We start from the raw sequence: 15936 nt of genomic DNA on the forward strand, positions 1-15936 counted from the left end.
ATCTGGGTGTCCGCGAGAGGACATCTCGTCATTAAGGAGAAAATTCATTTATTGTCAGTAGGGCTGGCTGATGCGCGGGGCTGGTGTGCTAATGCAGCTGGGGGAAGATAAGTGCTCTTGGAAAATATATTTCTTAAAATAAATAAACAGAGCCAAGCCCTGCCTGGCTGGCTGGCTGGCTGGCTGCAAAGCGGGAGGCCGGGGTCACACGGGATCCAAGGCAAAAGTCTCCAAATTGAATTTCTGATAGCATTTAGGATACCGGTGGCGTCGGCTTCTTTGCATGCAGAGGAGAAGGGGGCGCTTCTTCCAAAACGGGGGTCCGGAGTAGCTCGGTGGGAAGGATTGGGGTGGGAAGGATTCTTACATGGGAGGAAGAGAAGGATAACTGTGTTTCAAGAAGGAAACCCTGCAAGGTCAGTTGGAAAAAGGCCGAATTCTGCCCTGTACTGTGAGCCCAACGCAGCCTCCAGTAGGGGCCTTTGACAGTTGGTCACGGCCAGCTTGCCACGGGACAAGAGTTCCACTAATAACAAAGAAATAGTGGAAGGGAAGCATTAAAGAAAGGACGCCGAACGAGGCTCAGAACGAAATGCGAATGGCGAAAATGAAAAAAAAAATACTTTTTATTTACTTTTTCTTCTCCAGGAGACAGTTCCCCCCCTCGCCCTCAGCTCCCAAAATCCTCTCCTGGCAGATCCCGGTCAAGCCCGCTTCCCCCTCTAACCCGGTAACCAATAACCACAACACCAGCAGCGACATCTCTCCGGTTAGCAACGAGTCCGGCTCCCCTTCGCCCGTCAAGGAGAGCCACAGCCCCGAGGGGACCACGGCGGGCTGCCACCTGGCCAGCCCCGAGGAAGAAGCGGAGGCGGTGATCGACCTGAAGGGGCAGGTGAGGATGGAGGTGCAAGGTGAAGAGGAGAAGCGGGAGGAGCAGGCCCTTATAGAGGAGGAGGAGGAGGACAACCACGTGGACGAAGAGGCTGTCCAGACGGAGGATCGGCGAGGAGGCGACGGGCAGATCAACGAGCAGGTGGAGAAGCTGCGGAGGCCCGAAGGCGCCAGCAACGAGAATGAAATTGACTAGCTCGGGGCGCTACCGGATCTCCCCCACCCCCCCCGGCCCATCACGGTCTCCTTCACCAAGTCTCTGATCGTCCCCCTCCGTGCTTCACCCCGAGTCATCCTTGTGATCCCGCCCGCCAGGCAGGTGACGAGCCCTCCCTGCCTCTCTTGACTGCAGGCCCCCAGACACACACACACACACACACACACACACACACACACCAGGTCTTCTCTCACTCTCCCTGTGCAGTCAAACCCAGCCAAATTAACACACACACACACACACTCATTCAGCTGCTTAGGAAGTACAAAGGTTTCAGTTGGTGGGTGGGTGGGTGTGGGGGGACCCCCTCATTTCCACCTGTCCTTCATTGGGGGGGGCTTCTGGCCTCCCCTGCTGACCCTCTTTATTTATTGCGTTCAGCTTGGAGAGCCAAAGGGTGCAGCGTCCGCACTTCGCTTTGCGCGGGGTGTGTGTGTCTTTGCTGAGAAGCCGCTGCCGGTGCCCACGCGCGCAAGAGAGAGTTGGGGGACGTCAGCCCCGTGGAAACCTCTCCACGCTTGCCCTCTTTCTTTTGCCCCTCTCTCCCTCTTCCCGCTTTTCCGCCGTCAGAGGATCTGGGGGCTTCCTGCAGCTCTCCACGGGTGCCGTTCTTGCCCGGGGAGACCCCCCGCTTTGCACGGCTCCCCCCTTTCCTCCCTGCGGCGCTAGGCGGTCCTCCGTGGCTCAGTCCCCAAATGGTGCCATTTCAGGGCCCTCCATCTTTCTCTCATTGACGGGGGGGGTCTGTCTGTGCCCCTCCTCCTCCTCTTCCTCCCCACCCTCCCGCCTTTGGCCTGGTTGGGTGGGGAAAAAAAAGAAACCAGGTTTTTTTTTAGAAACCTGGTCTTCTGGCATTGCGTCCTCGGGTGTTGCCGCGGTGTCGGTTTCCATTCCCTTCATTAAAAGAGCCTCGAAGCCAGTAACCAGCGTCAACGAGATTCTTCTTTTTTGCTCCTCGCCGAGAGAAAAACGGCGGAACGCGCTCCTCGGTGTGATCATGTATAGAATTCCAGTATAAAATATGACTGTATATAATTGTAATAAATATGAGTTGCCACTGTTTCACGCTGGGTGATGGCTAGTCTGTCCCTTCCTCCCTTCCTCCCTTCCTTCCTTCTTTCCTTCCTTCCTTCCTTCTTTCTCTTTTCCATTATTGGCTGTTTTCACTCAAGGAAAAAAAGCGAATGGCTCACAAACCTGGCAAGGGGGGATTGTCTTGTTGTTGGGTCATTTGAGTCTCAACGGCTGGAATTCCACTTTTGGAGGCTTCTTCTCTTTTATTTCTCTTTTAACTGGCTGGTTTCTTTCCTTCTGCTTCTGGATGATTGCAGAAAGCCAGGCAGCGTAAATCAGGCTGTCCCTGAAGGGTTAGCTTCTGAGAACAGATGGCTCTTATTCTCACCTGGGACAAAGGATTTGTCTTTTTGTGCTAATTTTCTTTTCTTTAATTTTACCGACTCGGTTGCAAAGGGAGACCCGGGTAGCTATAATTTCGAGCTTTTTAGCCCTCGTCAGCTAACCGTAACTCTTCTGAGATGAGAGCTGCCAAGCTCGCAATGGCCATCCTTAAGTCTCCCTTTTAATTCTTTTGTCGGCGAAATTTAAGAAGGAAACTTAACACAGAAAAGAGCCAGTCGCAGAACACCCGCAAAGGTTCCTAGATTGTGGCTGAAAGGCAAGAAAAAAAAACCCACCAAAAAACGGAAGCAGCCTGCTCCGTCCCATATTTGGTGTAGACCAGGTCGCTCTGGAAAGAACAACCCCCCCCACACACACACACACACACTTGATTTGTGTCTTTGCAGTTTGCCTGAACAAGGCCTTGCGCTGGGGCTGTGCGAAAGGGGGCTTTTAAATCAGCCAGGTTGAGGTGAGTTGGTCTGCCAGGACGCGGCTGAAGTTCGCGTTCCCTACGCGGCCACCCTTGCAAGCTTGCGCCTTTTTAGAATCTTGCTTAGTTGGCGAACCAAAGTTAAGTGTGAAGCCATCCCCTTGACCTATCCGTGGTTAAGCTGTGGCTTGGCTAGGGGCTGTCGCCGGTGGCTTTTGAGGCTTCTTGAAATCTTGACTGTGAAACAGCTTCCCCTGATGGCGCCCTTTCCCTTTCCCCCCCCCTCTCTCTAAAAAGTAAAGCATCCAGTTGGCTTCTATGGGCAGGTGGGGGGGGGAACCCAAGTATGATTTTATTTAAATTTAATCGCCCGTGCCAGGGGAAATGGAAGTCCGGTGAGTGGCGGCACTGCCACGCAACTCCGAAGCTGACTGACGACAGATTGAGCCAGAAAGGTAGAAAGCAAATTTCTGGCTAGGAGATTGTGGGAAGCATTTTTATTTTATTTTATTTTATTTATTTTTAAAACATCAACCAACAAAAACAACAGGAGCCAGGCTCTGCTGAGTACGGCACAACTTTTAACAGATCCAATAATTACTTAGGGGAAATCCTTTAAAGGCAGACAGAGAGAGAGACCCCCGAAAGACAGGCAGAATAATGGCTAATTTATTTGATTTTTTTTCCCCCCTTTGAATTATATTTAGGAACCGGAACGGCCGGGCAGGTCCAATCCTGGGGCATTGATCTGGCAACTGTCTGCTTTGACGGGCAGGCAGACTCCCAAGGTTTATCTTCCCCCAAAACCGAATCCCTGCCAAGTGCTGGTGGCCTTGAGGCGCCAAGCTCGGATCTCCGAGATCCGTAAGCACTCTGCGCGGGCTCAGAGGCCATCCGGAGCAAGGCAGAACAAGATTGCCAATTCTGGCCCCGGGGGAGCCCGAGAAAACTCGGCCCCGGGGGGGGGGTGGGCAGCGTAGGTGAGGTGCTTCCCTTCCATCCGCAGAAATACTCTTGGGAGGCGAGAAAAGGGGGGTCCTGGCGGTTCCCCCCCCATTTTTTCCTCTCTGCCAGCCCTTGCGTCTGGTCGAGGGTGACATATCCTGGCTTGCGGAGAGAGAAGGACCGTTCCGTTACTGTATTTAGACCTGTTATTGAATGTGGTTGGTTTCTCAATGCCTTAAATGGATGCAAAGGCTGGCGGTCTCCCTCGCCTCTTGCTTCTCCTTTCATGTTCACGGAGGAACGTTAACGATTTGGCTAAAAGAGGGCAAATTTTTAGCCCACCTCTCCCCCCCCCCTTTTTTTTTTTTAACCACCTCCTGCTAGCCAAGAATCCTTGTCAGAGGCAAACAAACAGGATGAAAGGCGGAGAGGGTACATACAGCCAGGAGGGGGAAAAAACACTTGACTTTTTAGCATCTGCCTAATAGAGAAGGAACAGGGGGGGGGGAGAAACAAGCCAGCCCCGGTGGAAACCCCCCCCCCCCGACTGTTTGCAAGGATCAAGGGAGACTTAGGGAGAGGAGGGCAAACCAGGTTGTGAACTCGGTCTGCGTTTTCTCTTGGTTGTTGAAGTGGGCTTATTAAAAGATCCCGACGGAGCTGGGTGGCCTTGCGTCTCTCTTCCCCCCCCCCTCCCCCCCCCCGTGAAGACCAATTTAAAGCACAGGCTGTCCTTTGGATGAATTATTCAAATCGTCGCAAATCTCCAGGCAAATCTATGTTTTTTTTTATTATTATTATTATTATTATTATTATTATTATTATTATTATTATTATTATTATTATTATTATTATTTGCTCGGAATGGAAAGCCGGCTTCCTTTTTTTTTGACTTTGGATTTCCTCCCCCCACACCCCCCCCCAACCAGGGTACACCGAATCGGCCTTCGCTCCGGCTGTTTGCATTTTGTGGTGGTGGGTAGTATTTTTTTTTTAAAAAACAACAACAACAACAACCCACAATTGCACGGGTTTGTTTTTGGAGACGCAGCGCCCAGGAATTATGGCAGGGCCTTGAATGGCATCCCGGGCAAGCAAAGCGATTGGGCTGGTAGGTTGGGGCCGAGAAGGCTCGTGGGAATCGATGAAACTCAGGTTAATCTGACCTCAGGAGCCATGCTGGTTAGTGGAACCCCTGCTGTGGTTGCCTCTGATCCCTGTTTGCGCAGAAATTGGCCTTTAAGGCTGCCGCAAGAGGTGAAACTATAAGCCACGGTTGATAAACAGTACAGGACCATTTGCTAGCCCCCAATCCCACCGCACAATTTCTTGGGGGGGGGGGAAAGTTTTCTGAAACAAAAGCTGGATATGTTCTTCCACGGTGTGTGTGTGTCTGTGTCTGTGTGTCTGTCTCTCTGTGTGTGTGTTTTACCTACACAGGACTTAAGGACCATCAGCCACGCTTTGGGTTGTAATGTTTGCATCCGGACACCTGTCTTGCTGAGCTGCAGGTGTGGCTGATGTGCTGCCAGGTTTTAAATGTTGCGTGCTCTTTTGGTTTTTTAAAAAAACGAGCATCGCCACTGCAAGGTGGTGTGTGTGTGTGTGTGTGTGAGAGAGAGAGAGAGAGAGAGAGAGAAATCTGGTGTCTTGCTGCGAATCCTGCCCCTCTTAGAGCTGCCCAGCACAAAGTTTATTTATTTATTTATTTATTTATTTCAATTTATATACCGCCCTTTTCCCAAAGGACTCAGGGCGGTTTACAGGGCAAATTAAAATAATGCAATGTACAAATTAAAGTAAAATAAAATTAATAGCCCCAAAACAGTTACACTTGTTCCTTTTTCCGTCCAGTCGTGGGCCCAGTGCTGCCTCTGTTGGATTTCAGCCTGTTGCCTGGTGGTTTAATGGCCCTTAAGTAGCCAGAGTAGAGCTGAATGACATTTGGCTTGGCCTGGTTTTTTTTTCCCCTCCCTGGAAATCGGAAGAGGCCAGCTCACTCTTCTTTTTTTTTTTCCCCTTTCCTTAGAAAAATAGTATCTGTCACCCAAATAAGGTAAAAATATTTGAAATGGGGCAGAAGCGAGCCCCGAGTGCTTTTCTAGAAAAGGAGATTCTTGTCCGGCAAGGCTTTATTTTCCTAGTTTTGCAGCGGACGCCGCTGGGCACGAGGCATCACAGACAACGCAATCCTCGGGGTCCCGTCCTCTGGGGCTGAGCGGAGTTGCCTTGCTGGGGGATTTAAACTCAGAGGGGGGGGGGGTCCTTGCTGTTGGCAGGGCCCAGGCCTCGTGGCCGGTCTTCCCACTCCCGCCCGGGTGGCACCCCCTTCGCAGGGTGGGATGTTGCCCAAAGAGGCTTCCTGAGGACGCTGCCCTGTTTCTTTCCTGGGTTCTTTGCTCCTGGTGCTCAGGCCTGGCCTTTGGAGAGGGGATACACACACACAGAGACACACACACACAAATGTGTTGTCCCCAAGAGGAGGGGGCTGGCTTCTCCGAGACTCCCTGGCTGTTTACACAAAGCCTCTTGTGTTTGTTTAATCTTTATCCTTTCCTGCCAAAGAGGAAGCGGAAAAGTGGTCATTTCCCCTTTTCCTTGTTTCATGCTGGGATCTGCCTGGCCTTGAAAGCCTGGCCCTTCTGATGTGTGTGCCTGTGTGTGTACACACACACACACACACACACACACACATACACGTTGCCAGGAAGGGCTCCGACTTTGCTTGAGATTGGGGTAGCCCGTGCAGCGTTTTCTCCGCCCGGATTTCCCCGTGGGAAAGTCGCCAAGCAAGACATTCTTGAGCATACGCAGAGAGCTCTCCCGACCAAAGTCAGCTTCCGGGTCTTAATGGCATAAAAACTCATAGGTGAGAACAGCCTTCCTCAAGACAGACAGACAGACAGACAAACTGCTTGATGAAATAAATGGCTGGTTTAATATCGGAAAGACTGATTCATTTCTGTAAAATTGGCCTGTCCCATGTGCAGGAAAGCCCCCCCCCTTTCTTTATAGCATCCTGTAGGGGGGGAAATATATTTATTTTTCCAGATTTTTCCTTGTGGGCTGGTTTAGTCATTCCAATCCAAATGGGAAGATCTTGCTAATTTCAAGTTGGCTTTTTCCAGTTGCCACCAGGAAGGAGATTGATTTGTCTTTACGGAGAAAATGTTCAGCCTTCGTTGATGGTTTTCACACACACACACACACACACACACACACACACACACACCAAAGAGTGCCTGCTTTGGGATCCTCACGTCTTCCAGTCTCTCAATAGCTACGTTCAGCTCAAACTTTGAAATCCTTCAAATGTAGTGGCCTTCAACACCAGCTTCTCCGTCTCCCACGAGTTTTAACTTTCTCGCCTCTGAAGGAAGTGGGCTGGTTCCGAGTCAGTTTGGGGCTGTTTTCAAAGGGGGGGGCAATCCCCCTCCGGGATTAGCTTCATTGCATTTTACACCGCGTGCTTATTGTGTGTCCATGTGAGACTTCCCTTCTGATAACTCGGGTGGGGGGGAAGAAAGAGTGATTCGAAGACTAACCGCGTTCCGATCCGTTTCACCCACCCACCTTGGCATGTGTGAAAGAGGGTGGCGATGCTGGTTTGTCTGATCCCCCACAGGTTTCTCCAGCTTCCCCATGGCGAGAGCAGGAGTCGTGGGGGGGTTGAATTCCTAGAAGTTTTCCGAGAAAGAGTTGGACGGTTTTCAACCGCACTTGCCTTTGCAAAAGGTGGCACAGGTGAAAACAACGGCAGAAATGAATCACTTTGGAGGAAGTGGCTCTTGGGTGGCAGACCTTGGGCTTCCCACCCACCCCCCCACCCCCATTTCCTTTTTTGCTCCCTGGATGGCCACGAGCAGAGGGACCCTCCCCGGCGGTGTTGCCTGCGCCCCACAGCCTTTCTCGGTTCCCAGGGCAATTACGAAACGCCTTGCCTGGCGTAGGTGTAGTAGCAGCCAGTGCCAAGGTGCCCCAGCTGGATCGCCCCACACCTCTTCAGGTGTGGCTGGGAGCTACCTCTGAAGCCTTTGTGCTCACACACACACACACACACACACACAGAGAGAGCCAAACACTTTCTTTTTGGCAAGAAAGCCAAGTGGCAAAGCGTTTGGCTGGGGTAGTTCTTCCAAGCAAAACACACCCATTGAAATCCCAGCAAAGGGCCAGAACCGATGGGGTGCGTGTCGTCGCAGAAACAAAACTGGGACACGAGGAGAAATCTGGGTTTGGGTCAATTTCAACACCCAGCGCTCTTTTTTGTCCCCTTCTCTCTTTTTCCCCCCTCCCTCTCATCCTCCCTCCCCCCTCAAAAAATAAATAAATAACTGGTGAGTATTGCTGCTGGTTTGGGTCACGGTTGCTACTCTTCCTGCATGAACGTAGACTTAATCCCGCAGAAAGGTACAGAAGACAGTGGGAGTAACTGGCGCAGATCATCAATTAAGGAGCCTTTTAGCTGGATTTAAAAAAAGGCGCCTTTTGATTAATTGAGCAGCAGATTTAAACGCTTTTAAAAATATTTGCCTTTCTGCAGCAATTAGCAAGCCTTCCAAAGACACTATGGCTGGGACAAAAAGCAGCTTTTCTATCGAGTCCCTGGTTGTTGTTGTTGTTTTTTAGCCCTGCCTGTGTGTCCAGACTGGGTGAACAAATGTGTGAGCTACTAATGATTGATTGATTGATTGATTGATTAAATTTGCATGCCGCTCGGTAGCTCTGATTCCCAGAGGCCTGCCATCAGTTCAGAGCTAATCCGAAACCTCGACTGTAAGGGGAAAATGGCGTAGAGGAAGGAAGGAGAAATTGGCAGCCTTTACTTGCCTTTTTCTTGCGGACTCATCTTGTTGGGTTGTTTTTGTGTGTGTGTGTTTGGTCAGGAGCGGGCTTCCTCCAAAGCTAGGTGGGGCGAGGGACGTCAGATGGCCCCTCCAAAGCTGTAATCGTCAGCTAATTAATTGTGTTCTGCCCGCTATGCAAGTTTGCAAATAGCAATTAATCCGATCTCCTGTGGCAAATAACATTTGGGCAGGAAAGTTGTGAGAGGCTGGGCTTTGCCTCCCTTTCTCTCTCTCTCTCAAGCTGTGTGTGTGTGTGTGTGTGTGTGCGTGTTTTATTACATTGTAGTCAGCCATTCTGGGTAACTCAAGACAGCTTACCGTTCAAAAACAAGGGGACCCCATCTGGCAGAGAAGCCACTTTGATTTTTTTTAGTCTGAGATACCCTTCAGACAGAGCCCAGGCCTCGTCTGCTCAGCCTTCTCCTACCTGTCCATGAAGTCATCAGATGTCAACCTTGAATTGAAGGAGACTACCTTGTACAAACAGATCAATGAATTAATCCATAAAATAAATAGGTAATACCTTTGAAGGTCCCGACCTATTTATGGAGTCAACCGCAGGAGATGCGCAGTGTGAATTGTCTAAGAGTTGTTGGTCTCTCTTTGGGACTCAAAACCAACCAACCAACCAACCTCCTGCTCCATCTCTCGACGGTCAAGCTTTGAAACTCACCCAGAAATTGCTCCACAGCTTCCATGCCCTCCAAAACATGAGAGACGACTGGACATTCGTCAGTACAATCTAGGGCCCTCTGAGCCACCGTCTTAGCCCCAAGGCACTTGGCCACACTGCAGAATAATTTTTTTAAAAAAAAAATCAGGTGTAGAAAAAGATCAACTGTCAAAGATCAAAGGAAAGGGGTGGAGTTCCCCCTCCCATTTCTTCAGGGACGTATTTCGCTGTTCTTCCCCCTTCTTGTTACAAATCAGGTTTACAATTTGGAATAAGAATGTAAAATCCTGACCGATCCATCGCAGGCCAAGAAGGAAAGAGAATGGTTGGAGCTTCTGTTTTGATAATACAAGAGAACGAGGGAGGGAGGGAAGAAGGGAGGAAGGAAGGAAGGAAAGAAAGAAGAAAGGGATGAAAAGGAGAGAGGGAGGACTTTGTAGTGAAGATCAGCTCCAGACCAGAACGTACCTACTGATATCGGTCACTATTATTTATTTATTAGATTTTTTTTATCCCGCCTTTAGTTGCTTTCTGAATAGTTTGGCCAACATCTCTTACACAAGCTCCACTTAACCGCAGTTCGTTTATTGACCGTTCAGAGGCACAACGGCATTGGAGAAAGCCACCTATGATCCATTTTCCACACTTTTGCGACCGTTGCGGTATTCCCCACGGTCCCTGGCTCGAAATTCTGAGGCTTGGCAACTGACCTGTACTTGCGACGGTTGCAACGCACTGACTCGCCTGGTTCCCCTTTTGCGACCTCCTGACAAATAAATTCAGCAGGGGAGCCGGTGTTTTCCCTTTCCCTTGGGTTGAATTAATTAATTTGCATTACTGAATGAATGAACCTCTATTGTCAAAGTACAGCCATGTGTACATTGAGATTGGCTGAGCCTCCCCTCGTGCCCCCAACTCACAGTGACACAAACCCTCCCATCTTATTACACCCCGTGAGCTAAATGCACAACGCACCGGCCTCGCAGGTCAATTATGCATAAAGTTATGCATAATTATGCATAAAGTTTATATTATTAAGTTTATATTATATTATATTAAATTATTTCCCATTCAAAAGCTGGATAAAAGCTGTCCTTCAGCCTGTTGGTATGGCTGGCTATACTCCTGTATCCCCTACCCTTATTTTTATTGGGAAGGGGGTGCAACACCCCCGACCCCTCCCCCCCCCACACACATACACACACCCACGACCAAGAACAGCAAAAAATTTCAAAAAAAATCCCAAAACCAAAACTCACCGTTGCACCAAACTTTGCTGCCAGGCTGTTTTAAGGATATTATCCTAGGGGTTGTTTTTTTTTTGTTTTTGCTCCCAGTTTCCTTATTTTGTATAAAGAAGAAACAAATAAAGTATATTTTGTTTTTGCGTTGGTTGCTTATTTATTCTATGGGGGGGGATCTCCAGGGCAGGGCCAAAGGTCAGCCATTTTAAGGCAGGGCTGGCCTGACCCGCGGACTTCAACTCCCAGAATGCCTCAACCCCAAATCCGGGTCCTGCCAAAAGAAAACCAGCCAATCCGGTCCGGCCACGTGACCAAACAAACCCCCCCCCCAAAGCCACTTCCGGCTTCTCCCGCGCGCGCCACGTGGCCGTTCCGGGCGTCCCCGGTAAGTCCCCTCGGTGGCTGCCCGCCTTTCCCCGGAGCCCCGCCAGGCAGCCCTCCGTGCCCGGGAAGGCCTTCCTCTCCGAGGGGGAGAGCGGCTCCCCGGGCCCCCGCCGGAAAGGGGGCTCTTTTTATAAGAATAAGAATAAAAATGAAGCCCCGGGGTTTCACTTGGCCTTTCTCCCCGGTTCCTTTGCGTTGCAAGAGCCGCCGCCTGCTTTGGGTTCCAGCGGCCGGTTGCAGGGCGCGGCCTTTGCAGGTGGAGGCCTGGTCGGAGAGCCCCCCCTTTTCCCCCCCAGGCACCCAGTGGAAAGGGTTTTTTTTATAAAATAAATAAAATAAAATAAACTCCTAGGGTTTTATTCCGCGTTTTGTTCCAATTAAGGATAGGTCCCTTTCCTTTTGGAAATGGGGAGTGGAAAGCTTTTTTTAAAAAAAATAAATGAAACTAGGGTTTTATTACGCATTCAAATTAAGGATAGGTCCCTTTCATTTTGGAAATGGGGAGTGGAAAGGTGTTTTTTTAAAAATAAATAAAATAAAATAAACTCCTAGGGTTTTATTCCGCGTTTTGTTCCAATTAAGGATAGGTCCCTTTCCTTTTGGAAATGGGGAGTGGAAAGCTTTTTTTTAAAAAAATAAATGAAACTAGGGTTTTATTACGCATTCAAATTAAGGATAGGTCCCTTTCATTTTGGAAATGGGGAGTGGAAAGGTGTTTTTTTAAAAATAAATAAAATAAAATAAACTCCTAGGGTTTTATTCCGCGTTTTGTTCCAATTAAGGATAGGTCCCTTTCCTTTTGGAAATGGGGAGTGGAAAGCTTTTTTTTTAAATAAATAAATAAAATAAAATAAACTCCAAGGGTTTTATTACGCATTTTGTTCAAATTAAGAATAGGTCCCTTTCATTTTGGAAATGGGAAGTGGAAAGGTGTTTTTTTAAAGAAATAAAATAATAGAAACTCCTAGGGCAGGGGTAGGCAACCTCGGCTCTTTTAGGACTCGTGGACTTCAACTCCCAGAATTCCTGAGCTGGCTCGGGAATTCTGGGAGTTGAAGTCCATGAGTCATAAAAGAGCCGAGGTTGCCTACCCCTGTCCTAGGGTTTTACTTTGCATTTGTTCCAATTTACTGTGCACTTGAATAATTGCACCCTCTTTTAATTATTAAACCGTCCAGTTGCATTTAAATATGGCGACCTTGTTGAAGGGCCACTGATGGAGTCTGTGGCTCCCTTTTTTTTCTTCCAGGCACCCAGTGGAAAGGTCTTTCAAAGAAATAATAAAATAATAATAAAAATTAAACTCCTAGGATTTTACTTTGCATTTGTTCCAATTTACTGTGCACTTGAATAACTGCACCCGGCTTTTAATTAAACAGTCAGTTGCATGTCGCTGCATTCAAATATGGAGACCTTGTTGAAGAGCCACGGATAGACTTTGTGGTTCCCTTTTTTCCAGGCACCCAGTGGAAAGGTTTTTTTTAAAAAAATAATAAAATTAAAAAAAAACAACTCCAAGGGTTTTACTTTGCATTTGTTCCAATTTACTGTCCATTTGAATAACTGCATCCTGCATTTAATTAAACAGCAAGTCGCTTGTCTGATGCATTTAAACATGGCGACCTTGTGGAAGAGCCACTGAAGAACTCTTGTGTCATCCTTTTTTTTCCAGGCACCCAGTTCGCCACTTCCGCTTCAGCTCCCACAGCCTCATCATGGCCAACATCCCTAATGTAGAGACTCCTGGAGGGGCCAGCATCACTTGACCGCTCACAGAAGGTGAGAGCTGACCCTCACGGTGGTATTTTTTATCTCAACCAGCTGGAGGCGCCCTGTGACACCACTCTCAGGGTTGCTAGACTACAATCCCCAGCAGCCTTAGCTAGACAATATTGTGGGACGCTGGGAGGCATTCCCCCAAGTTGGCCTTCCTCAGTTTAAACCGGGGGTCTTCAAACTTGGCCCCAGAATTCCTCAGCCAGCGTGCCTGTCTGAGGAATTCTGGGAGTTGAAGTCCACAAGTCATCAAAGGGCCAAGTTTGAAGACGCCTGGGTCAAACAGGAAAAGAGAAGAAGCCGCAATGGAAGAGCGTTTGAGAACTTATGGTGGCAGAGAGCCAGGGTGTTGTGGCCAAGCCAGGCAGGGGTTTAGGATAGGAAGGTAGCCAGTTATAAATCGCGAGCAAGCTCTGGTGAGCAGAAAGTGGCTTGGAAGAACAAACCCGGGTGATGGGTGAAGGGTGGTAAGATGTTCCAGCACCCATTATTATGGGTTGGGTTGGCTAAGGTTGATGGGAATTATAGTCCAGCTGCTTCTGGATGGCTATTGGCCTCGCCTCCTCTTGGAATACAGAGTAGTTCAGCTTATCCAAATCCTGTTTTAAATCTTATCTTCTCCCTTTCCCCTCCCCTCCTCTCCTCTGTTCTCCCCTCCCCCTCTCCCCTTAACTCCTTTTCCCTTCACTTCCCTCCTCTCACTTCCCTCTCTTATCTCCTCCCTTCCCTTCCCATCTGTTTCCTCATACTCTGAGCTGACTTCCAAGAAGGTGAATGCAAGACAGTTGACATATCTAGAGCAGGTAGATGTCACACAATGTATTGTGACTTTTTCCTCATTGTCAGCAATGGGGTGGGCCAGCAATTAGACATGCCTGCTTTAAGAGGACTGAACTTCAATCCCCAGGATTCCCCATCCAGGGAATTCTGGGGATTGAAGTTCACACGTCTTAATGTGGCCGAGGTTGAGAAGCACTACTCTAAAAGTAGAACAACCCGGAACCATTAAGGGTGCTCCTTCAAGCACATGGGCCTACTCTGAATTTATGTTACTTGCATTTTAACATCTCCTTGGCCCTAGAGAGGAACCAGAGTCTGGAGCAGGGGTCTTCAAACTTGGCCCTTTTATGACTTGTGGTATGCTGCCTGAGGAATTCTGGGAGTTGAAGTCCACACATCATCAAAGGGCCAAGTTTGAAGACCTCTCGCCTGGAGCAACGTTCTTCAATCTGGGCAACTTTTAAGATGTGAGGACCAATTCCCAGAATTCCCCAGCCAGCTTGAATTTGAAGTGCAGACATCTTAACGTTGCCAAGGTTGGAAAGTTGCTCCAGAGGATTTTGAACTGCTAGGAACCAGGCTGGTTGAAAAGCACCCAGCTTATTTTCTTTTCCCTTTTCTCCCCTTGCTTCTCTCTGAACAGGCACAGAGGCATTATCTACGCCTACGAATTCTCCACAGACGAGCTGGCGGCAGAGAGCGTCCTTCCTAGCTGCTCCACCTCTTACAACGAAGTGGACGGCTACAGCTACAACACTTGCTTTGCGGTCTCCTATGACAACATCTAGGCAGGGTGGGAAGAAGGGAAGTCCAGCTGAGCCGGACTCTGGAGGAGGAGAACCCCAAGGATGGCGTTCCTGCAGAGCTCTTTAGAGGGCTCGGAAGCCACGGGTTGGCCAAGTAGGCAGCAGAAGAACGGGGGGCACATGTGGGTCTCCCCAAAGCTTTTATAATAGCGCTGTAGGAACGAAGAAGAGATGGTGGCTAACAGGAACCATGATAGATAGGCAAGAATCAGGAGATGGTAATAAAGGCTTTAGCCCAAGAATCAGGAGGTAGTAAGACAGGTTGTAGCCCACGTGTACAGACACCCATCCTAGTGGAAAGGAGGGCTTCCATTCCTTGCACCTAGCTGAAATAGTTCAGTGCTGCCTTTCTGGAACAGGCGTCGACGCTATCTGCGACATCTGGAGATCTTAAGAAGAAGAGACTTTGGGAGCGTTTTGTTTTTTTGTAAATAAAATACCTTTTATTAAGCGTTGGTCTCGGGATGAGGGGGTTGGTGTGCTTGAAAATGGTTGTTTTATTGTCAGGGGTGCTGATTTTCGAAATCCCGCATTAGGAGTAAGTCCAGAGGTCATCCCAGTCGGAGAAAATCCTGCCACAGGTAAGTCAAGCATGTGTGTGTATGTATCCTTTCTTCTCCGGCTCCACTGGCACTTTGCCTGATTGCACCACGACTGCCAAAGCAGCACCCATCCTTAATTCTGCTGCCTGGGGCTGCTGGGAGTTGTAGTACATCTCTAACTTGGTGCAGCACGGGGATCTTTGCCTGATCCATTCTCCATGCCACTTTTTGCTGACTTGGTCACAAGTCATCTTGTGGGGCCTTCCTGCTGGATGGGCTAGGGCAGCTGCCAAACCAGCAGGGAGAGCACCATAGGTATTCCTCTCCTCAACCAGTGCAACATGGGCTGAGGATGATGGAACTTGGTGGCCAGAGAGAACTCGGATGGGCAAGACCTCCGCAGCTGACAGTTTGCAGTCCTTGTGCAATCAGGAGAAAAGTGACGTATATATGGGCAAAAGGGTCTTTTCTGGGCAACTTCAAATGTCCTTGTTTTCCTCATGCCAATTGGGCTAATCCAGCAGTTTCCCCAAAGGAATCTTTCCAGAACAGGAAGATAGTGTTGGTATTCTGGAGATATCCTGATGCCCCCATCAAGACACTTCCTTTTCTAGGAACTTCCTTCTTGAAAACTGTTGCCATAGAGGAAAATTGTGACATGCTAGGGGGCCCTGGATTGCCTATATATATATATATATATATATATCGGTGGAGCTTCAGAAGAAAGATGCACACATACAGCTGGACATATATTGTGTATAGAGCCAAGGCAGTGTTTTGCAAACTTGTCAGATGTGGGGAACTTCAACCCCCAAGTAATTCTGGGAGTTGAAAGCCATCCACCTTAAAGTGGGCAAGTTTGGAAAAGACTGCTCTAAGGTTACCAGATCTGGGCTGCAAAAACATGGTAGGCCACTAGGGGGTGCCAAATGTAGTTTACTGCCTCCTAGTGGCTTTTTCTTCTTTTGCAGCCCAGAGATGGTAACCTTAGTATGGT

At 48.9% G+C, this 15936-nt stretch overlaps 1 protein-coding gene and 1 long non-coding RNA gene across 3 annotated transcripts in view; both read left to right on the forward strand.

Moving 5' to 3' along the window:
• The window catches only part of PEX14 (peroxisomal biogenesis factor 14), a 60035-nt gene extending 57848 nt beyond the window's left edge, over positions 1-2187 (forward strand). The window contains exon 9 of one of the 2 annotated variants that reach the window (XM_083375543.1): positions 649-2186. In XM_083375543.1, the coding sequence (XP_083231669.1) occupies positions 649-1090 (442 nt within the window). In that variant the 3' untranslated portion in view covers positions 1091-2186. Of the gene's footprint in view, positions 1-648 lie in introns of both variants that reach the window. The other variant, XM_083375542.1, reaches the window with a different exon arrangement.
• Positions 2188-10994: 8807 nt separating this feature from the next.
• Positions 10995-14852, forward strand: LOC310647942. Its single transcript, XR_014493991.1, has 3 exons — positions 10995-11036; positions 12708-12814; positions 14235-14852. It is a non-coding gene; the product is annotated as an uncharacterized lncRNA (long non-coding RNA).
• Positions 14853-15936: the final 1084 nt, after the last annotated feature.

The sequence above is a fragment of the Vipera ursinii genome, assembly GCF_947247035.1.
Source record: "Vipera ursinii genome assembly, chromosome: 17".
Classification (NCBI taxonomy): Eukaryota; Metazoa; Chordata; class Lepidosauria; order Squamata; family Viperidae; genus Vipera; species Vipera ursinii.